Source organism: Artibeus jamaicensis, unplaced genomic scaffold (genome assembly GCF_021234435.1).
Source record: "Artibeus jamaicensis isolate MK-2021 breed Jamaican fruit bat unplaced genomic scaffold, CSHL_Jam_final contig_1128, whole genome shotgun sequence".
Taxonomy (NCBI): Eukaryota; Metazoa; Chordata; class Mammalia; order Chiroptera; family Phyllostomidae; genus Artibeus; species Artibeus jamaicensis.
Window position 1 is genome coordinate 118956 of NW_026521220.1, and position 23729 is coordinate 142684.

General features: G+C 49.5%; 1 protein-coding gene and 1 gene segment (V, D, J or C); both read left to right on the top strand.

The window, feature by feature from the left end:
- The first annotated feature begins 678 nt into the window (after positions 1 to 678).
- Positions 679 to 23729, top strand: part of LOC119055078 (immunoglobulin lambda variable 2-18-like) — a 52534-nt gene continuing 29483 nt past the window's right edge. Inside the window, 2 exon segments of the V gene segment in view lie at positions 679 to 785; positions 902 to 1204. Of these exon segments, the coding sequence occupies positions 740 to 785; positions 902 to 1204 (349 nt within the window).
- The window catches only part of LOC119040903 (immunoglobulin lambda-1 light chain-like), a 59877-nt gene continuing 43082 nt past the window's right edge, over positions 6935 to 23729 (top strand). The window contains exons 1-2 of one of the 4 annotated variants that reach the window (XM_053664464.1): positions 6935 to 7031; positions 7168 to 7465. In XM_053664464.1, the coding sequence (XP_053520439.1) occupies positions 6986 to 7031; positions 7168 to 7465 (344 nt within the window). In that variant the 5' untranslated portion in view covers positions 6935 to 6985. The remainder of the gene's footprint in view (positions 7032 to 7167; positions 7466 to 23729) is intronic. The other 3 variants (XM_053664474.1, XM_053664476.1, XM_053664471.1) reach the window with 3 other exon arrangements.

The window sequence follows — 23729 nt, forward strand, 5'->3', positions numbered from 1 at the left end:
CCAGCAGGGGGCAGCATTGCCTGCCTTTGGGGAAGCTACCAGTACTTACTGAGATTTCCCCTGACCTATATTATGTCTTAAAAGTCCTTTTCCCTGACACCCTTTGGTGTGGGTGGTTGAGGGTGGGAGATGTCATATATGTGTTGTGTCCCAATATTTTTACCTGTGGGTATAGCAATAAATGTCCCTGACTCTCAGACACCATAGAGGTTGGGACAAAAAATACATGAGGATTATTCTCCACTGAGGAGCTTCAACCGTAGTTGGAGAAAGAATGAGACATGCCAGTTTTGCCTTTTCTCCTTGGATTGCGGAGTGACTGGATTTTCTCTAGCCAACTTCAGACCCTGTCCTAGCCTGCCTCCCAGATGTCTTGGGAAGGAGGTGAAGTCCCTGTATTCATCAGCCAGAAACCCCCTGGATTCCTACAGCAGAAAGAACAGGGACCTGCAAGATGGCTCCATTTTGGGGACACTTGAATTATTCTGTCAGTGCTTTCTGAGTGAGAATAAACCATGTCAAACCATTTTAATTCTCTCAGATTATTGTCCTGTGTAGTGAGCAAAAGCATCTAGATCAAGGTGAGGTCAAAGTGGGATGAGGAGAGGCAGGTACAGAAAGCAGATTTGCATGGAGGCCACTCCCTCCTCTGAGGCAGAAAGAGGGAATAAGAGAGGTCTGGAGGAGCCAGGCTCAGTGTTGGTGTCTCAGAAGGCAATACTCTCGGGGGCTCTCCACCATGGCCTGGGCTCTGCTCCTCATCACCCTCCTCACTCAGGGCTCAGGTGAGGCATCCAGGGAGGGGACCATGGGAACAACTAGGCTCATTCTTTGTCTCCTCCTCAGGCTCACCCTGGCCCAGCACTGAACTGAGCACTGAGTGTGTTTTTGCTCTTTTCAGGTTCCTGGGCCCAGACTCCCCTTACTCAGCCTCCCTCAATGTCTGGGTCTCCTGGACAATCTGTCACCATCTCCTGCGCTGGAAGCAGCAATGATGTTGGGTATAGTAATTATGTCTCCTGGTACCAACAACAACCGGGCACAGCCCCCAAACTCCTGATATATTATGACAAAAATCGGCCCTCAGGAATTCCTGATCGCTTCTCTGGCTCCAAATCCGGCAACACGGCCTCCCTGACCATCTCTGGGCTCCAGGTTGACGATGAGGCTGACTATTACTGTGCTTCATATAGGAACCCTAACAGTGTTCCACAGTGGTGCAAGTTCATGAGGAAGTGAGATCAAAACCTGAGCTCACAGGCTCCCTCCTTGCTCTGCAGAAGCTCTCCCACCCTGAGCAGAGGGGCTTCATGCAGCATGTCTAGAGTTCACTTCCCTCTCAACTCCTCTCCCTTCCACAAAAGGAAATATGCTCCAGGGTTGATTGTCTTAAGACTATGACGGCTTTCTCTTCGAATGTGTGATGTGGTCCTTAAACGTGCCACTCTCCCCAACTTTCGACAGCAAGGTGATGGTGAACATTATGTGCTAAATGTTATCTGTTAACTTGGCTGGAATATAAGGGGTTCCCAGAGAGGTGGTAAAACATTCTCTCTTGGTTGCTGGGAAGATGTCTCTGGAAGGTATTAACATTTGAATGCATAGAATGAGTGAAGCATATCACTCTTGCCAATGCTGGTGGACATCATCTATCACTTGAGGGCCTGGATTGAATAAAAGGTGTAGGAAGGGGGGATTTGCTCTTTCTGCTTAGTCATAGATATCCATCTCTTCCTGTCCCGGGACACTGGCACTACAGTTCTTCACTTTTGGGACTCAAACCAGAGCTGACACTGTTCCCTCCCAATCCTCTGGTCTTTCATTGCAGACTGAATTGTACCACTGGCTTCCTGGTTCTCCAGCTTGCAGTGGACTGTTGGACTTCTCAGCCTCCAAAACTATGTGAACTAAATTTTATTGTATATATTCTGTTTCTCTGGGGAACCCTAACTAATACAGATTTAATACAGATGTATTTTATTTATTGACCTTGAGTCATTCTAAATAAATAGAATTGTCATCATGAGTTTTCTGTATTGATTCTGAGATTTCTGCAATTGGCTGTTTAATCTGATTAGCTGTAACGATGTTTAATGACTCTATTACATTAGTAAAGGGAGCACAGATCATCCAAGTGCTGAACTATTTATCGAGATAAGCAATGTATCTGCATTGGATACTTCTAATCAATCACTTAAAAGGAACATGGAACTAAGTGATTCTGTATATGATGTCCCTGAACATTTTTTGAACAGTAAGAAATATTGTGACCTTGGTTGCTTGCTCCTAATATTACTGGATAAAGTGCTGGGAGACAGAGATGAGGCAGAGATCAGGTATTTCAATTCTCAGCTCAGGAGACCTATAAATGACTTAAGAGCTTGTAGGTGTGCTCTGAAAGAAAGCTTTAAGCCATGTAGCAGCTGGCTAAAATTGCTGAAAATCAAATGCAGGGCCTCTTCTTTTGATTGGCTAAATTAGACTACGATCTCATAAGCTGTTAAGTGAATGTGTGGGAAGATCTTGATGAGGCTGGAAATATTGAGTCTCTCAATTCTGATGACTGTCTTCTTTGCCAGTGGAAGAAGCTCTCCTCCCCACTTCAGCAGAAGCAGCCTCCTCACACCCAGTAGTATAGGTCTTTCCACCTCTGTCTGATAGGATTAACCCTACCTCCCCTGAAAAGGTGTGACCACCCAGAGGCAGTTGACAGGCAAGGCACTGCTGTTTATCCTCAGGACTCATTCACACCAGTCTGTTTACTACTAGACCTATAATTCAACACAAGTCCCAGCCAGTCCCTCCAAATGTGGTGTACAGAATGTGACCTACCAGAAGGTTCGTTACACTCCAAAAAGACTACTGGATTCTTCTAGTTTATACAGACAGAATTCCTAAGAGTGTGTGTGGGAACAGATATTAAGGATGTGGGATAATGGTGGGAGGAACATAATGCTGAATCAGGCTGAATGTATTGATATTTCATGCAGAATTGGAGACTTCGGGAAATCTCTAACAGTTTAATTCATTGGCTATAACATAGATCAAAGGACAGACCATAGTGAGCCAACTGGAAAAGCTTGACCTACTGTGGTTTTATGTAGAAGAAGAGATTCAGAGCAGGAGGGACATTGGAATATAAAATGGATTTATCATTTAAGACCTACTGACCCACACTGGGAGAGTTCAAACAACATATTTTCCACCAATATTTTGAGAAATTATGGTATGAGGGAACCTTAACACCCTTGAAGAGCTCCGTGATTGCCCTTCTCTAGGCCAGGTCTTACAGAGTGGGCAGCAGCCCCTCAATCAGAAAACTAAATGCAGTGGGAGTGATTGGATTTAGGGAGGGCAGGAGCCAAGTGAAGGGACCAGCTGCCAAAGGCAAGGTGAGTGTGGGTAGTGTAGGTGACAACAGGGTCGAAGCAGCAATGGGAATGACCTGACTTGTACAGGCACTGGTTAGGTAATCATGGTGTTCCTAGAAGTAAAACATAGAAAGACCACTAAATTCTCACTTGATTTGTATAAACAGAAAAATTCTAGGTGAAGTGAATGAAAGGCCAACCCAAATCTCAAAAGCAGAGTCACAGCCCCTCGGGCAGGTCCTAGACATGAGCCAGTTCACAGACCCAGAATCCCTTGAGTGATGGGGAGACCAAGTCCCCTTGAGGAAGGATCCTGGCACACTGCTGAAAAGGTGCACTGCTGATTTTTCTCCCTGCCTTCCCCAAAGGGAACCAATGGCTTCTTTATCAGGATACATGTGCATTGGGGGAAAGAAACTCACAGACTTTTTAGAAACTCCTGGACATTGTCTCTGAACTGTCACTGATTCCAAGAGACTCAAAAATCACTTGGCCCTCCAGGCAGAGAAGGGCACATGGAGACAGAAGACCAATGGAGTGTTATTGCAGTCTGTCTCACAGTGGGCCCAAGGTATCCTTGAGTCCATTTGGAGGTTACTTCTCCAGTTCCAGAGTGTAGTTCGCTTGTGGGTTGAGCTGCCTGCCTATTAGAAACTCGGTGTTATTAGACCCACCAAGGCATTAAGCTGGGCGTGCACGGCAACACTCCATTAACAAAGGAAAGTGGTGTTTCTGCAACCAGACCCAAACCGTTCCCGAAGGCACAAGTGTGTTCCATGAAGTAGTTCAAATGCCCATGGTCCCTAGTCCTGCTCCACTGCCTTATGTCTCCCAGCTTCTCTCCCTGGCCCCATACAGAGCTTTCAACAGTCAGCTGACAGAGGAAGATGAACCTCAAGGCTGGTTTACAGATGGTTCTGCACAACACACAAGAATCACCAAAAAGAGGAGAGCCACAGCATATAGCCCCTCTCTGGGTCATCTCTGAAGAGCAGTGGTTACAGGAAATTTTCCCAGTGTGCAGAACTTGTAGCAGTTCACCTCGCTGTGCACTTTGGAAGGAGAAATGGCCAGGTATGCAATTGTATTTGAGTCATTAGTTTGGCTGGATGGTCAGGGACTTGGAAGGGAACATGTTGGAAAATTGGTGCAAAAATAAATTTGGGAAAGAGGTACGTGAATAGACTTGTCAATGCTGCTGTGTGTATCAATAGTCCAATTTTTTTGGCTGAATAGTATTCTGGGATTCACATGTACCAATGTCTGTTTAACCTTAACCCTGAAGGACATCTCAATTGTTTTCAGTTTGGGGCTCCTACATGTAAGGATGCTGGTGTGAACTGAGTGATTGTGTCTTCCAAATTTTCTATGTTGAAGTCCTTACTCCCTGTGTAGCTGTGTTTGAGTGGGGACTCTAAGGAAGTAATAAAAGCCAATGAAAGTGTTATGGGCAGGACTCTGGTCTGGTGGGATCAATGTCCAGAGCCTTTCTCTCTCTGATTGCCAACAAGCAACTCAGTGGTGTTTGGTTACCACAGCCTGAGGTACCTAGACAGGTGCTATGAACACTTGTGTATGGGTTTCTGTGTAAACATAAGTTTTTAAATTTCTGAAATAAATGCCCAGTGATGCAGTGACTGGGTTGTATGGGAATTGTTGGGGGCCGCTCTGCCTGGTTTCAGGAGTTGTAACTGCCCCCCCATGGCTAAGACTGAGTGAGCGACCTCTGGAATGGAAGCCACTAAGAAGACAAAGCGTGTCTCTCACAGCCTCTGCTTCACCCCCCTGCCCCCAATGCATGGTCAGTTAGTTGATGACGGCTAAGACCCCTCAGAGGGGGGGCAACCTAAGCCAGACAGGATCACTTGGGAGGCCATATGGAAGAACTTGTGGGGTTGCAACAAAGGAGTGATGGACCCTCGCCCCCTGGCTATTCTGACATAACCAGAGTCTCCATGTCCTGTGGGAGAAGCGCTTCCTGGCTCTAATCCACTTAAGCCTGAAAACCTGTGATGTGGGGGGGCAGTTCTCTACTGGCTAGAGCAGGATCTGGGCTAATCTGGCATAAGAAAAAACTCTTAAAAGTCCTGTGAAGCCTGCTTTGCTAAGAGTGCTTTCATTTATATGTTAAGGGTCCAAGAAGGAAATTAGTGTCTCCCAAAGTTTCTTCAACCCCCTTACCTGACAGACTCTGACTCAGACTAAGCCCTCAGATTTCTTTGAAATGTTGTCTACTGTTTGATCCTTGCTGCCCATATTCCTGTGAATTACAACCCAATAAATGCCATGGAGGAAGGGGCTCTTGGCCTTTCTTCTCTGAGAGTTTGGCCACCTCTCCTCCCCAAGAAAATTGTGTCTTGGTAGTGTTACTTTCATCCGTGGGGGACAGGGGGACTTGCTGGCAAAGTTGCCCTCACAGTCACTGCATGTTCAAATTTATAGTAAGCACACAACCGTTTCTCCACTGTGGCTCTGCCATCTGACATTCCTTCCAGCACTGAGTGAGTGACCCCCTTCTCACTACCTGACCAATGAAATTGGTGTTGCCCTGATTTCACTTCAGTCAGTCTGATTCACTCTGATAGCTGTGTCCAGGTATCTTGCTGTGGTTTTAACTTCTCTTCCCTGGTGGCTACTGATGGACATTTTGCGTGTGTGTGTTTCGACATTTGTATATGTTTCCATCACCTGTCTATTTATGTCATTTGCCCATTTTCAAATAGAATTTTGTTTCATTTATATTTAAAAATATTTAAGTGATTTGAGAAAAACACACCTCTGTTGCTCCACTCATTGTCCGGCTCCCGTCTGCACCTCAACCAGCATCAGACCCGAATCCCTGGTGCCTTTGGACGCTGCTCCAACCAACTGAGCCCCCAGCCAGGGCTTTTTGCTTTGCAAATAGTATTAATTAGTTTTAATTAGTTTCAAACTTTATACACATAGTTTCTTGATGGGTTGGGATTGCCAAGTGTTTTCTCTTACTTTACCATTTTCTTAAATTAACTTTATAGAAGACCCTTTTGTAGAACAAAGTTTTTAATTTTAAAGGGTTTCCATTGATTTTCTATCCTTTTACATATCAAGCATGTCTATGAAATCTAAGAACTCTTGCCAAGACAAACACAAAAGAGATTTTTCCTTTTTTTTCTAAAATGTAATAAAAATTCTCCTAGACACATGAGCAGTTTCACTGATTCCTGGAGCAAATTCCAGTCTCTCACACCAGCCTGACCACTGTCCCGACCAGCTCCTGTAACCAGCACCCCCACCCCACCCTGCACTGTGATCTCCTCCCTGGAGGGGACTGAGGGTTCTCCCCAAGACCAGAGAGGAGACTCAGCCCAAGTGTGGGTGCAGGGGCTGGTCAGGGGTCAGCACTGTCCCCTCAACACCACCCAGAGCTCTGAGCAACCCAGGCTCACACCTGGACATGAGGATCCAACTTTAAACCCTCCACTGGTCCCAGCTGCTCTCTGCTCAGTGGGTGCCACTTGGCAAGGGCACAAGAGGAAGGAAGTGGATTTGCATGGAGCCCCCTATTCAGGATAAGACAGGCCCTGAAGCCATAGCCTCAGGTGTGGGTCAGAGGAAGATCCTGGGGCGTCTCCACCATGGCCTGGACCCCTCTCCTGCTCCCCCTGCTCACTCTCTGCACAGGTGCTGACTCCCAAGGCTAAGCCCCCACAGAAACCAGGAGCAACCTGGCCCTGAACATTGCTCAGGTCCAAGGATGTGCCTTACCTGGAAAGGAGACCCGCATCCTCACACTCACCTCTCCTGTCCTCTCTTACAGGTTTGGTGGCCTCTTCTGAAGTGACTCAGCCCTCAGCAGTGTCTGTGTCCCTGGGACAGACAGCCAGGATCACCTGCCAGGGAGAGGCCATAAGAAAATATCTTCCTGCCTGGCTCCAGCAGAAGGCAGGCCAGGCCCCTGTAACAGTCATCTACGGTGACAAGAACCGGACTTCAGTGATCCCTGACCGATTCTCTAGTTCTCACTCAGGGGACACCAACACCCTGACCATCAGCGGGGCCCGGGCTGAGGACGAGGCTGATTATTACTGTGCAGTGTGGGATGGTAGTGCTAATACTCACGGTGACACAGGCAGACGGGGAAGTGAGACAAAAACCTCAGTCTGTGTCACACTGTCTTCAGGCCCCACAAGGACTGCAGACAAGGCCATGAGCAGCTTTGGCCCAGGTCCCATTTCTCAGGTCTCTAAGTGGCCCCTACCTCCCAGCCTCAGGCAGCTGTGCAGAGGGTGGGTCAGGAGTGGCTTTAGGGTGGCAGGACCAGGCTGGCCTGCTGTGTCTGGGCCCCCAACTCAATTCTGAAAAGATGGCAGGAGAAATGACAGACAGCCAGAACCTGTGTTCAAAGGCAACAGTCCTCGAATTTCTGTATCAGGGTGACTGGGTCGTTCCTTGGCAAAATGCTCTGGATTCATGCCCAGAGCTGCCCGCTCAGCTGAGCTCCACAGGCCCCAGGCTCTGTGGCCACCCAGGACTCTGAATGGGGCCAACCAGCGTCTGCACACCCAGCACCCCTGCTGAAGCCCCGGTGACCACGGCTGTGCCCTCACTGGGAAGTTCCAACGGGGCAGAGAATTGCCTCCCTCAGGGTCATTCCATTCCCTGAGTGTGACTCACATTCGTGACCACCTGATGCCAAGATCCAGGCCCTGCCTCAGGTCACAAGGACCTAGCAGCCTCCAGCTGAGTCCTCCACTGATACCACGTTGCAGTTCCCAGGTCTTGCCTCTGAGCTTCCCTCCAGAGAAACCCCCTGACACCCCCCTGAGTAGGTTCTCCTTGTCAGAGGGAGTGTCCAGGGCTCCAGAGAGAAATAACAGCCTAGGGAGAGCATGTGGAAGAGGAGAGGGTCCCACAGAGGTGACACTCTGGGTGTCTGCAAGGGTTCCCCTGAGATGGGTGAGCACATGTGGGAGGAAACCAGCTGAGGCTGAGGAGGGAGCCACCCAAGGGCACGGGAGGGGACGGTCACAGGTCAGCACACCAGCCTGCAGTGCTTGTGCCCAGTTGGGGGGAAGCTCCCAGTTCAGGCATCAGGCGGACCAGTCAGAGGATCTGTGTCCCACAGTGGGGAACTTAGTCCCCAACCAAGGTGTGCACTGGTGGCATCTCAGAAAGCGTCAGTAAGAGCAGGTAGACATAGGACGGACCTGTCACCAGGCAAGTCACTGAACCCCAAGTGGGAATCACGGACACAGGGGGACACACACGTGTTCCAGATCCAACAAGAATCAGTCCCGTTGCCTGACACCCTGTCAGACTTTCCTGTGAATAATCAGGAAAACAGGACTGTTATGAATTTAAAACCATTTTATCCCAAAGGGCCTTGCAGTTACCCAGTTTGGGGAGTAGGACACTGAAAATGTGACCATAACGGTATTTCCTCTGATCATAAGGGAGGAGGAATGATTTGACACAGCAAGAGAAGACACAGAGGCCAAAAATCAAGATTGGAAACCTGGGTATAAGAGCTGTAATATTGGGGATTAAAGTGAATGGGATGAGATAGTCAGTTAACTATTCAAAATGGGGCAGAAAATAATAAAGACCAAGGAGAGAAAGGGACCCCACCTTCTCTCCAAACACACCCCACATGTCTGTATAAAACACTTTTCTCCACAACATGACAAGGTCCAGCACCTGAATGAACCTCAGTCTGGGAGGGCAGGACAGTTCAGCACCAAGATCCCAGTGGCCTAGGAAGCAGCTGGGGACACAGCAGGAGGAAGTGAGAGTTTCCATGGTGACTGAGGCCAGAACACACAGGTCCCCTGGGACGGACTAAGATGCAGCTGCAGCAGGTCAGGGGGGGCCTGGAACGTGCCTGTGTGACCGTCCCTCCTAGCACCACCCTGGGAGTGGCTTCACTCCTGTCCACCTGCCATCACAGCTCAGGGACAGTCACCAGAGGAAGGCACCGTCTGTGCAGCACAGAGACCTGCTCTCCTTCATGAAATTTCAATCTCCCTCATGAAAAAGAATGAAATTTCAGAGATAATTGAATAGTTAGTCAAGGATTTTAAGGAAATTTGCACTCCATGTGTTCCGGGGTGTGGGAGAATGACTGGACGCGGTAATTGCAGACCAGGAGGACAAACACCACAGCCAAGTCACCACACAGACGTGGAAACTACAGCGTCTGAGACACAATGACCCGTGATGTGACTGACAGCAGGTTCATCTGCGCAGAGAAAAGAGAGGGACAGATGACGTGGAGGAGGAACTGCGGAGAGGACGTGAGACACAGACACAAAACCTCACTGAAAACTCACACAGAAGTGTCACTGTGCTGGACAACACGGAGGGGGCTTCATATGAGTGTGATTTCAATCTTTAAAGCAAAAAGGTTTGGTGGAATGTATGCAAATTATTTAAGGAAATACTGGCCAAATATGTTTACTTGTTATTCTCCACAAAGGAATATAATTCCCTACCTCACAGGTGCAGATCATGGTTTGAAGGTGGTAAAATCTCCCAGGATGGCACTCACAGGTGACCTCCCAGGTGGTCAGGAGACCACGGCACAGGTGTGAGCACTGGCCAGTGGGTCCCATGGGTCCCTGAGATGTGAGTGTGAGGAGTGGACACCTTGGGGTGGGGGGGCAGAGAGTAGCTGCTGTGGTCCCCTCAGCTGGGGACAGTGGGAGGCGTGTCTCAGGAACAAGACCCTGGTCCCCTCTCCACTGTCCCTCAGACCATCTCTGAGGAGTGAGTCAGAGGTCTGTCTGTCTGCGCACATGAGTCACCACAGGGCTGCGCAGTCCCCTACAAGGGCAAGGCCTCCAGCATTTTGTACATGAACTCACTTCACTGCACCCTCAGCACCACCAGGGGGACAGCTTATGTATTTGTTTGGGACATCAGGTAACAAAAGTGCTGTCTTGAAAATGTAAAATTTTACAGTTTTATAAACTTAAAAGGCTTCTCTCCCAACACTGACACTTATGGAAACTCAATGGCTCTGACCATGTGAGAAAACAACCCTGACACAAACTGTTAGAGACCCAGCCTGAAATGAACTCTGTCCAGTCCCCTGATGCCAATGCCCCTTTGACATGGGACCCTGTGCCCTCTGCCAGGGAGGGAGCTGTGGGAGGGTCCCCAGGTTTCCCACAGACAGTCCCATGTGTCACTGGGAAGCTCAGGTGACAATACATGAGGACCTGGGCGCTCTTCATAGCAGACTCCTGGGGTACAGCACCCTGTGAAAAGAAAAGAGAGTGGTGACAGGGGTCCTGGGGTGGGGGCCGCAGGGACACGCGGCCCAGAGAGGGGTGAAGCAAGGAGAGGACCTAACACTCATGCTCTGGGTCGGCCTCCTGGATTCAAGTCTTGATTCCTCTTCACTGTCTGGGGGACTCTAGGAAAATCATAACCTCTCAATGACAGCCCCCAGCTCATGGGCTGGACCTTCAGCTCAGGGACGTTGTGGGGTTATTCTGATGTCAGGTTATTTTGACGTCAGGTGAGGGTTGAGTATAAAACACTCACCAAGGTTAACCATCCTTTAAGTTCTTAGAAATATCCATCTGATGAACTAGCTACACATGTAGGATGATTTCATCCTGTGCACAGCAGGGGGCACTGTGGATTCTCGATTGGGAAACTTTTAGGGTAGGTGCCCTTGGCTGTGCTCAAGTGCAAAGGGCATGACTGAGATTACTTTGAAGACAGGTCTATTGTGTAAAATCAATTCTTAACAATGAAACCAACACCTGGACCTTTTTCTGACCTCAGGAAATCACAGGCAAGAAGCTGTTAGGCTCAGGGATCAGACTCTGGCTGAGACAGACAAGCTGAGCAACAGTGAACAGATTTGCATTCAATGCTCCTCCCTCTTGAGCTGCAAGGACAGAGGATAAGACAGGAGCTTAGACAGGCCAGTGCCAGCTGGGCAGCCACAGGGCAGAGCTCCTGGAAGCCTCTCTCACCATGGACTGGGCTCCCTTCTACCTCCTGCCCCTGGTTTTCTCCACAGGTCAGTGCATCCCTGGGCACTCAGGGAGCCAGCTTCCCTCCAAGGACAGTTCCACTGGGCATCTGTCCAGTCTGAGTGCTTTAGGCATCATTCCTGTGATTTTTGTTTGCAGGTCTCTGTGCTGGTCCTGTGCTGACCCAGCCCCCGTCTGCTTCTGCCTCCCTGGGAGCCTCGGCCAAGCTCACCTGCACCCTCAGCAGTGAGCACAGCAGCTACACCATTGCATGGTACCAGCAGCAGCCAGGGAAGGCCCCTCGGTATTTGATGTATCTTAGCAGCAGTGGAAGCTACGGCAAGGGGGACGGGATCCCCAACCGGTTCTCGGGCTCCAGCTCTGGGGCGGACCGCTACTTGACCATCTCCAACCTCCAGTCTGAGGACGAGGCTGACTATTACTGTAACACATGGTACGGCAGTGATATTGCCACAGTGACACAGGCCAACGGGGAAGTGAGACAAAAACCACCTTGCCCGTCTGTGTCACACTCCCTTTTGACACAAATAGGACCAGAGACAAAGCCATGAGCAGGTCTGGCCCCAGTCCCCAGACCTCAGATCCTCAGGTGGCCGCCTCCTCAGCCTCAGGCAGCTGTGCAGAGGGTGGGACAGCAGTGGATTCAGTCTCACAGGACAGGACTGACCTGCTGCTTCCAAGGCCTGCATGTGAGTCACAGACAAAAGCATAAGTGGAAGGACACACAGACCAGGACACACATCCATGGTAATGGACCCTAATTATCCTTGTAATGGTCACTGAGCCTCTCATTGGTCACCTCTCCTGGATTTATTCCCCGAACTACCCACCTCACCCAAGCTCAGGTAGCCCTGGGGTGTCCTGGAAGCCTGGGCTGTGAACACAGCAAACCCGTACAGGGGACACTAAGGATCCTCCTGCATCCCCTCCTCAGGACTCACCCATCCTCCCCACCCCCGTGCTGGGTCCTGTCAGCTCACAGCGGTGCCCTCACAGGGAAGTGCTCCTGGTGGACAGGAAGGACCCCTCAAGGGCCTGCCACTCTCAGATGGGGGCTCAGGGTCACAATGGCCTTACAGGGCTTTCCGTCTGAGTCCATTTCCACCACATTGCTGGTCCCCACCCTTGCCTCTCACATTTTCTCCAGAAAGATCACCCCTAACCCTCCTACACACTGTTCTCTATCTCCCCTGTGTCCCCAGGGATCTCACTGCCTGTGTTAGAGAATCTGATCACCACAATTCAAGAGGAAACCCCCCGAGGCCAAGGAGAACTATACAGAGACCCCAGCCCTGTGCAGCTCACACACACAATCAGAAGTCACACTTGTGCTGCAGTCGAAAGGACAAGTCCCAATCTGGACACCAGATGGACCTGTCAGAAGAGCTGGGCCTCAAGGAGGGAAACTAGCACCTGACCCCTCACTGTTGTGGTCCCGCCTACGGACGTGTGAGAGCAACTGATGAAGGATCGCACTGTTTGCATTAACTCCAATGAATCTGCAATAACCTAGAACAGCAGACAAAACGTACATATAAATACAAGTATTATTCCGCAACAAGAAAACATTCACCACGTCTGCTGTCCGATCGATATTCCTGATTGGAAGCAGGAAAATACAAGCTATGATAAGCAGCAAAATCAACCAGTTGTCTTGGCCATGAAATTTCACAGATGATTGAATAGGTAGTCAAAGATTTAAAATATATATATCTATTCTATTCATTTCAGTGTGTAGAAGAATACTTGAACACAGTAATTGCAGGATAGGAAGACAAAAACTACAGTCAAGTCAACAGATGCGGAAACCACAGCGTCTGAGACACAATGACCCTAATGTGACTGACAGCAGGTTCATCTCCGCAGAGAAAAGAGAGTCACAGATGACGTGGAGGAGGAACTGCAGAGAGGACGTGAGACACAGTCACAAAACCTCATTGAATAAATGCACAGAACTGTCAGGAGCTGGAGGGCAGGGAGGGAGCACCATCTGCTTCAACGTGATTGCAGCAGAGAGTTTCGGTGGAAGGTAGAAAAATTATTTGAGGAAATACAGGCCTAAAATATTCTGATTTCAGTGAAAACCGAGTACCAACAATCCAAGTACTCAAGAATGAGAAGATCAAACAAAATACAGAAAACATCAACACACATCACAACCAAATTCCTAAACCCAGTATTGACAAGAAAACCACAAAAGCCTCAGAGACACGAGGCCCGTCCACAGAGAGGACGGAGCAGAGGGATCAGGGCAGGGGCCTCCCTGGGAACAGCACAGACGGGGGAGGGCGGGGGAGGAGTGTCTAGAAAACTAAAAGCAACAACAAAACGACAAAAAACCTGTCCAGTTTCGAGTCTTTACCCAGTGAAAGTATCTTTCAAAAAAGAAAGCAAAGAAAGGTTTTCTGAGATGTACAGAAACTTAGAAAACTGACACCTGCAGACGCTCTGAACCAGAAAGAGCAGAGGACACGCCCGAGACACAGAGAAATGGGAATCTGCACAGAGAAATTAATAGCATCAGGTATCGTTACCACGAGTATAAATATGAACCATTTTCCCACATTAAATTCCATTACAGATATCATTACTCAATGCAAAAACACTATAACAATTTGTGTTGTGTTTCATAATATATGATAAAGTGTAAATATGGCAATGTTACCACAAAGATTTGAGAGGAAGAGGAACCTGTTATGACAAACTCAGGTGTCTCACTCACACCCAGTTCAGGTTCAATGTGACATTTCTCACAAGGTCGTAACTTGGGCAGCAGGAGTAATGTGTTGTCAGAATTCTCTGAATCAGGAGAGAAGGTCCCGTGTGACTTCCTGTGCAAACCAGTGGGGAAAAGGCAGCCCCTGTGTAGTGACAGTATTTGTGTGTCACCTGCTCACTCAGCTCACTGACACAGAACAGGGGTCACAGTGCAGTGGCTCCTCCCTCCCCTGGGTCCCCCTTCAGCTGCTCTGACTCCTGGGTCAGGTGTGTGTGCTCAGTGTGACATCAGTCCTGCCCCTCATCCCTTAATGTGACAGATTCAGGTCACATTGGGCCGACCTGGTTTGGACCATAACCCCCTTAGTTTCTCACTGTCCTTCCTGCTCAGACAGACCACACCCTCCCCCCAGGACACTGACCCTGCTGTCCCCACACTCACTTCCTCCTCCTGCTCCCTCTTCCCACCCTGATGGCAGCTCCAGGGTCCCCTCCAGAGAGACCCCTCCAGCCTCTCCCCACACAGGACCTGCCTGTCCATTCCTGTCTGATCGCATTTAATTATCTGAATACTACAACAGCTGCACATTTATTGCCCTGTAATTATTTTTATTGATTGCTTAATTGACTGATTCATTGATTTCTGCTAATTATGTTCTTCATTAGTCAGGATATTCTTTAATGCAAACATACACAGGACAATAAGAGATGTGGGCAGACAGGAGCCCCTTTTCCTCCTGTAGCAACAAGTCTGGGGCCTGACGGGTGTCTGCAGACACTCACCACCCTGTGAGTTCCCGAGTCCTTCCCACTTTCTTCCCGGCCATGCCTGACAGTCAGGGTCGGCCTGTGAAAAGCTGCTAAACAACATGCTAGTGTGAGAAGTTGACCCTCACTCTAAACGCTCTCAGTTCAGAGCAGCAGACGAGGACGTCACTGGTGTCACAGCAGTTTTCTGGGTGGTCAGTGCACTGAGGACGGGAGGGTGAGACTTGTGCACAGTTAACGGTTGTCTGTCCACATCCTGCCTGAAACCCCAGGATTGTTTTTGAAAAGTATCTTTAATAAACCTGGATACAGTTTTCTTGGGGAAAAAAGACAATATACAGGAAGAAGACAGTGGCGACTGTGCTGTGTCACCCACACCAGCGTGTGCACTGTGTGCTCCCATGTGCACACTGACATCTGTGACTCAGGAAAGGTCCTGTTCACCCAGGACGCAGTGCCTGGCAGACACACTGGGGCTGAATCAGTGTTTGCTGGGTGGGGGTCTCCTGTCTCAGTCTTTGGGGCAGATGCCACCAGAGACCTGTTATCAACCTGCACTAGTAGTGGCATCAGTGAGAGGCAGTCCCCAAATCCTTTGACCCCCAAGAGCCCAGAATGAGACCACAACCGCAGGGACATGTCAGAGATGCTTCAGGTTGGCCCTGCTCTCTCCTCCTCCCAATGAGCCTGCTCATACTTTTATGGGTGTTCTGAGCCTCCTGTGCCTGGTCTTGAGGCCAGTGATGGTTATGAAGAGAACAGCAGTCCATCCAGGACCCTCAGACCCTGGATCAGGGAGTTACCACCTGAGCAGTGGGTTCAGACTCTGTACCTGGACAGAGCACACACCTGCTCCCCCTGCAGCCAGTGTGGGGAGGCCACCAGGGGGCAGCAGAGACCACCTGGTAAAGCCTCTTGGAGAGTGGGAGGCCCTGAGCATGAGGAATTCTACCCTGCAGGGGGATCATTATAATTTATTTTTTAAATCATATGTCCATTTATTAGTAATGAAAATAATTTAATTGTTCTAAAACAGGGGGTCATTAACCACCACTCACACCTGTAGAAACAGCAGTCACTTTTCCACACTCTCACCTCTGACACTGATGACATAACACACTGACTGACTCTCTCAGGCTGGGTTCTTGCAGAACTGGCCTGTTTTTCCATCACAGGTCCTGGTAGTTCATTCCTGCCCAGCCCACCCCATTTGTGCTAACACTGTAACTCACACCTTTCAAGGACTGGAGCTGCCCCTGGCACTGGTGCCCACAGGAGACTCTGGGGCACCTCCCACCAGTCTCAAGAATATGCAGACAGACGTCACCTCTGATCTTGGCTGTGGTCAGACCAGCCCAAGAGTGAAGCCATGAGGCAGTCTGAAGTACAGATGTCACCCCACACGATGGCAGCAGGGGATGAACCAGAAAACCCTGGGAATGAGCAGAGTACCAAAGTCTGTTTAACCGTCACCCCAGAGGACATCTGAATTATTTTCAGTTTGGGGCTCGTATGTGTAAGGGCGCTGGTGTGAACTGAGTGACTGTGTCTTCCGCAGTTCGTACGTTGAAGTCCTTCCTCCCAGTGTAGCTGTGTGTGGGGACGGGGACTCTAAGGAAGTAATAAAAGCCAAAGGATGAGTCATGGGAGGGGCTGTGGTCTGGTGGGATCAGTGACCAGAGTCTCTCTGTCTGTCTGTCTGTCTCTGTGTGACTTCAAGTTTAAGCAACTGGTGGTATTTGTTTGAAACAGCCTGAGGTGACTAGTCAGGGGCTGTAACACTTGTGTATGGGTTTTATATAAACATAAGTTTTTAATTTTCTGAAATAAATGCCCAGTGATGCATTGACCGGTTGTATGGTAATTGCACGTTCAGCTTCATACTAAGCACAGGGCTGTTTTTCCATTGCGGCTCTGCCGTCTGACACTCCTACCGCCACTGAGTGACTGACCCACTTCTCACTCCCTGACCAGGGTTTGGTGTTGCCCCGATTTCACTCCAGTCTGATGCGTTCTGACAGGGGTGCAGGTATCTCCCTATGGTTTTAACTTACCTTCCCTGGTGGCTGCTGAGGAACATTTTTATGTTTTCTTGACAGCTGTATATTTTTCCATCAACTGTCTGTGTCATTTGCCCATTTGTAAATTGAATTTTGTTTGCTTTGATTATTTTTTAAACTTTTTTAATGACGTGAGAAAAGCGTGACTGTGTTGCTCCGCCCTGCCATGCCCTCACAGGCCAACTGGCACCTGCACCTCATCCAGGTCAGACCCGAGTCCCTGGTGCATTTGTGAGATGCTCCACCTGAGTCCCCAGTCAGGGCTATTTGCTTTGTGTATTAATTCATTTCATAACTTTACACAAATACTTCCTTGATGTATTCTGATTGCCAAGTATTTTCTCCCACTTTATTGTTTTTTTTAATTAACTCTGTAAAAACAAAGACTTTTGTAGAACAAAGTTTTTATTTTAAAGGGTTTCCACTAATTTTTGATTCTTTTACATATCAAGCATGTCTAAGAAATCTATAAACTCTTACCAAGACCAAGATGGAAAAGATTTTTAATTTTTCTAAAATGTAATAAAAACTCCCCCAGAGGCACATGACCAGTCTCACTGTGTCCTGGAGCAAATTCCAGCCTCTCACACCAGCCTGACCACTGTCCCTACCAGCTCCTGTAACCAGCACCCCCACCCCACCCTGCATTGTGATCTCCTCACTGGAGGGGACTGAGGGTTCTCCCCAAGACCAGAGAGGAGACTCAACCCAAGTGTGGGTGCAGGGGCTGGTCAAGGGTCAGCACTATCCCCTCAATACCACAGACAGCTCTGAACAACCCAGGCCCACACCTGGACATGAGGACTCAACTTTAAACCCTCCACTGGCCCCAGCTGCTCTGTGCCCATCAGGCACCATTAAGCAAGGCCATGAGAGGAAGGAAGTAGATTTGCATGGGGCCCCTTATACAGGGGCCCCAAAGCCGTATCCTCAGGTGTGGGTCAGAGGAAGATCCTGGGGCGTCTCCACCATGGCCTGGACCCCTCTCCTGCTCCCCCTGCTCACTCTCTGCACAGGTGCTGACTCCCAAGGCTAAGCCCCACAGAAACCAGGAGCAACCTGGCCCTGACCTTGCTCGACACTGGGGACACTGCAGGGTGTGCGCCATCTGGGAAGGAGGCCCTCGTCCTCACACTCACCTCTCCTGTCCTCTCTTACAGGTTTGGTGGCCTCTTCTGAACTGACTCAGCCCTCAGCAGTGTCTGTGAACCCAGGACAGACAGTCAGGATCACCTGCCAGGGAGAGGTAGTAAGAAAATATTATCCTTCCTGGGTACAGCAGAAGGCAGGCCAGGCCCCCATGCTGGTCATCTATGGAAACAACAATCGGCCCTCAGGGATCCCAGACCGATTCTCTAGTTCTGACTCAGGGGACACCAGCACCCTGACCATCAGCGGGGCCCGGGCTGAGGACGAGGCTGACTATTACTGTGCAGTGTCGGATGACAGTGGTGATAATCACGGTGACACAGGCAGGGGGGAAGTGAGACAAAAACCATCAAGTGTGTCACACTCTCTTTCAGCCCAAATATGTCAGGAGGCAAAGCCATGACCTGGTCTCACTCAAGCCCCAGGCCTGAGATGCCCAGGCTGCCCCTCCCCCAGCCCTCAGGCAGCTCTGCAGAAGATGGGGCAGCACTCAATTCAGGGCTGGCAGGACCAGGATGTGCTGGTGATTTCAGGGCCAGGGTGTGAGTACGGTCACAGGGCCCTGAAGAGAAGGACACAGAGGGAGACATCCGGCAGCAGGAATGGACACTGGATGTCCACAGGATGGGGCTGTGTCACTCACGGGCCCACTGCTCTGGACCAGTCCCCAGATCTGTCCACCTGGGCTGAGCTCCTGAGGCCGCAGGATCTGACCGCAGCCTGGGATCCTGAACAGATGTGAAGGGTCACGTGGGGAGGGTAGAAAGGAAAAACATCTGAAGAAACATGGGCCAGAATGTTCTACTTTTGGTGGACATTAGGAACCCACAGGTCCAGGAAACACGACACACACCAGCACCTAAAACACAAAAGAAACAGCACCCACATGCTTCACAACCAAACCCCTCAAACCCATGGGGAGGAGACGATCAAAAAGCATCAGAGCAAATGTCACGTTCCACACACAGGAAGGTCCGTAATGGAAGCGCAGGGTTCTCAGTGGGTGTAATCCAACCAGGAGGAGCCAGGAGCAACGTCTTCAGAACACAGACAACAAACCAACAAAAAAGCTCTTGGCTTTCAACTCTGCCCAGAGAAATGCCTCTGAGAAAGGAGCAGAAGCAGCCTTGCTCACACGTACAGGCATATACAGAACTGACCACTAGCAGACCCTGATGCAGGGAGGAATGAAGGACACTCCTCCGATGGAAGGGAAGTGACCCAGACAGAGAGAGGAATCCATGCAGAGAAATGAAAGGCATCAGATAAGATAACTACTTATGTGGGTAAAGAGAAACATTTTATTACGTTGTTCCAAACAGAGAACAGTAACAGAGTAGGCTGTGATTTATAATGTCCATTAAAGCAAAATAACGAATAATGTTAGCAAAATTTTCAGAGGGTAAAAAACATGAGAGAGTGTCCCTATGTCATGTGTGAAGCAATATGACAGCACTGGAAGGTGGACTTTGGTGAGTTGGGTGTGTCCTTAGACCCTACCATGCCCCTTCATATAAAAAACCCTTTTTAAACATCACTTAGATTTAATGCCACCAAGGGCAGTAACAGGAAATTATGAAGATATATTCAAAGAGAGTTATGGGGAGATTGAATTTTCCAGCAAAGGCTAAAGGCTGCATCCTACCAGAGACCCACATGACCTTGCCAGGTGAACAGGACGACGGTGCAGACACAAGTGGAGAGACAGCGAGCCCAGGGCGTCTGCAGGGGCCCCTGGGGTGCACAGAGCACCTGCCTGAGGTTCCTCCCCCTGACAGGTCCCTGAGGCTTGTGGATTCACTGCTGGGTGTTCCTCTGCAGTTTCCTTTTATGTGAACTTGTCCAGGGGATCACAGCACTGCTGATCTCAGAGAACGAGTGAGAAAGTGCGCCCCCTGCGTCACTATTGTGATGGAGTCACGTGGAGTTGGTGTGACTCTTCCTTACATGTTTGATGGAATTCACCAGGGAAGCCACTGTGTCTGTGGTTCTTGTTTTAGCAAGAAGGTGTTTAATTGTTGACTCAGTCTCTCTCCCTCTCCTTCCCCTTCTCCTCCCCCGTCTCACTCCTCTGTCTGAGGAAAGACATTGAAGTGCCTGTATCTGATTGTAGAATTTTGCATTTGTCCTGTGAGAGAAGAAACTCTTAAGATCATGAGCCCAGGTGCTCTATGAACCTGGCAGAGGCCACCTGGCACATCTCACTAGTCACCTGGAGAGAAAGGCAGAGTCCCAGGGCCCCTGGAAAGGCCGAAGGGGGCCCTGGAGGACCACCGTGATGTGCTTCCCCTCCTCAGGTTGACTGAGGCTGAGTCGTTGCTTTTTCTCCAAGTCACTAATTAGACTGAGCCGTCTGTCAGAAAACCTGAAATCGAGTTGGAATAAAGCGTGGTAATCTGATGTCTTGTAGACACACGAAGCTTTTCACGTGAGGAACAGTGTGAAGTGAGGGCCGAGTCTCTGACGGTCTCAGACCCTGTGACTGTGCTGCTGCTGCTGCTGCTGCAGTGAAGGAAACAGACAAAACTCCCTCCCGTGGAGCTTTGACCAGGTGGGACCAGCAACACAGGACCAACACAGCAAAGAAATAGAACAGGTGCCTGTATTTTGCCTCCCTAAAGACTAAGAGAAACGCTTTTGCTGAACCATCTTGTCGGACTCCATAGGGCCCCGTATGCAGCTCTCAGCACAGCTCATGTCTCGTTCGTCCCTTCGTCTCCATTAGACTCAGTCCTGTGATGAGCAGATGGGGCAACAAGCACCTGGAGGAAGTCAGCCACTGCTTATGCTCTGAGAGCAGCATCCTTAGGGGGGACTCTAGTAGATGCTGGTGCAGTGGCCACACACACCACACACCAGGGGGGGTGACAATAGAGATTTACTGTCACCCAGTTGTGAGGTTGGCAGTGAGAGATCACTAGTCAGCTGGGTTGGTGGTTTGTGGGCCGTGAAGGAAAGTCTCCCCTGTCTCCCTCCTAGCTTCTGGGGGTCACTGGCACCTCTGCTGACCTTGGCTGATGAACTTTGCCTCCCTTTTCACATCACATTCTCCCTTGTGAGCATCTGTCTCTATTTCCCCCTTTTCTAAGGACACCAGTCCAATGAATCAGGGTCACCCCACTCCAATGTGACCTCACTGTGAGGAATTACATCCACAACATACCTAACTCCATCAGCTCCCACCTGAGGTAGTGAAGATGAGGGTATTGACATATGAGTTTGGGGCACACAATTCAACCATCAACAGTGTCCTTGCCATGACGGGGTCTACCCACCTCCTAGGAGGCCCGAGGCTGGGGTGCACCACAAGCCCTCAGGGGTCAGAGGAGGAATCACTGGGAGCCCAGAGGGTCCCTGACCCTCCCCTGAGTGGCCCATCTCTGTGCAGGACGGCCAGGCTTCATCCTTGTTCTCTGACATTGCCAAAGGGAGTAAGTCTCTCACACGAGACAAGGTGGCCTCCTTGTCTCAAGGTGGTCTCCGCAGCTTCCCAGTCTGGTAGAAGTGAGACAGGACCACGTATTTCCAGTGAGGGACTCAGAGGCTGCTGATGTTCTGATGGAGACCCCAGGACACCACCTGATCTGCTTCTCCTCCAACTAAGATCTCAGTTCTCCTGACTCAGCTCAGCTCATGTTGACTTGGTGAATCTAGGACCCTGTTGAGCCTCTCCTTGTGCCCAAGGGAGCATGAGAGGTGCCCCGGCTCCCTCTGCCCAGTGACATAAGTCCTAGCTCTGAGCCCCTCAGCCCTCACCTGCCACCCATGCGGCCCTCGGTGGACGGGTCAGCAGACACACTGATGCCAACATGTGCGGGTCAGGCTTCAGCTTCTGCAGGACCAGGCTCCCCTCCCAGAACCTGAAGTTGCACTTGGGGCCGAGTCTAGTTAGACAACGAGGGTGATATGACACATGTCACAGATTTCCACCAACGTGGACTAGTTCTGCTCTGGCTGTGCTGGGACACCCTGAGATGTGGCTGGAGGAGGAGGAGGATCAGGTCCCTGGGACTAAGGCCTAATGGACAGGAACAGGGACTGAGTGTATGTGGCTCTGTGACCTCTGGGAAGGGCAGGGCATGTGGGGGCCCATGTGTCCCTGTGTGCATTTGGCGTTGCAGGAAAATGTAGTCTATGTCAAATATCCCAAATCATTATTTTTTGTTTTCTTAACTTTCATCATTTTTCTATCTCCAGTGTCTCTGTGCTATCACAAAAATAAAATAAGGATGTTACTGAAGAAGGTTGAGTAACACTCATATGTGCTTATATGTATAAAGCACCAAATGCTTCATCTTTATCAAACCCTTTAATATCAGCCCCTGTGCTAGAGAAGCATTCTCACCATCACCCCATTTCACAGAGGCAGAAACTGAGGCACAAATGAATGAACGTTTTGTCTGAGGTCCGAACTAGAAAGTGGACACCCTGGTAGCAAACCAAGGTTCTGGGCCCAGAGTCCCTGGTCTTCACCACAGTCCCATGGTCTCTCACTGTGCTCTCAGAGCTGAGACTTGTCACCTCCTCAGGTGCCAGAAAGTTCCCTCTCCTCTTTCACAGGCAGGGGTCGGATGACATGGTGCTGCCCCCCAGCCCCGTCCCACAGAAATGAAGTGTGAACCATCAGGAACCTAGACTCTCCAGGGTCTGAATTTAAAGGGTTATACAGGTGGAATCAGTTTCCTTAAAATATTTTATTAATTTCAATTAGTTCAAAATAGTTTAATAGGAACAAAACATAAAAAAACTTGGTATATTTTACACTATGTTCTTACTAAGTCTTTGAAGTCTGCTGTATCTTTCAGAACTACAGCTCATCTCTACCAGGTCGGCCCATATTTCATGCTAAACAGTGGCGTGTGTCTCTGGTACCAAATTGGACAGAGCAGGATCAGGTGGATGAGGTGTCTGGGGTAACTGTCCCTGTAGGTGCTCACCATGTGCAGCTCACCACAGACAGACTCACAGCCACCAGGGGGCGATGCAGAGCCTCAGAACCCAGAGCCTCATTAGGGAACAATGGCTGCTGCCCTTTCCACCCAGACCAGGAATCCTGAGGCCACAGAAACAAGGAAATTATTATACTGTGTGTCCACACTACTTGCATTCTTACACACAATATTAAAGATAGTTATAATTTTAAAGATAAATCTGAGCCACGAACACATTTTATTAAAAGTCTGTGTATTAGTGATACTTCTTTTGAATTTTTGAAACAATATTGCTGCAAGTATCTCTCTCAGTAGGAAGTTCATGTCGATAAACCTCACACAAGTCATAATGCGATGTTTTCTGCAGACATTCAGAAGAAAGAGAGACCATAAGGAATATTTTACTGAAGTTAAATTACATTCTCTTCCCCACAGTGCGATATATTAGTGTAACTTGCAAGCACGGATCACAGTTTGAAGGTGAAATCTCCCAGGATGGCACTGACAGCGACCTCCCCAGTTGTCAGGAGACCCACAGCACCCACAGATGATGTGGGCTTATTCTGATGTCCAGTTATTACGATGTCAGGTGAGAGGTGCATATAAAACACCAAGTTTCGCTATCCATTAAGTTCTTAGAAGTAGCCATCTGATGCATTAGCTGCACAGCTGGGATGGTATTCATCCTGTGGACACCAGGGGGCACTGTGGGTCCTGCTGTGGGGAACTTTATAGGTCAAGTGC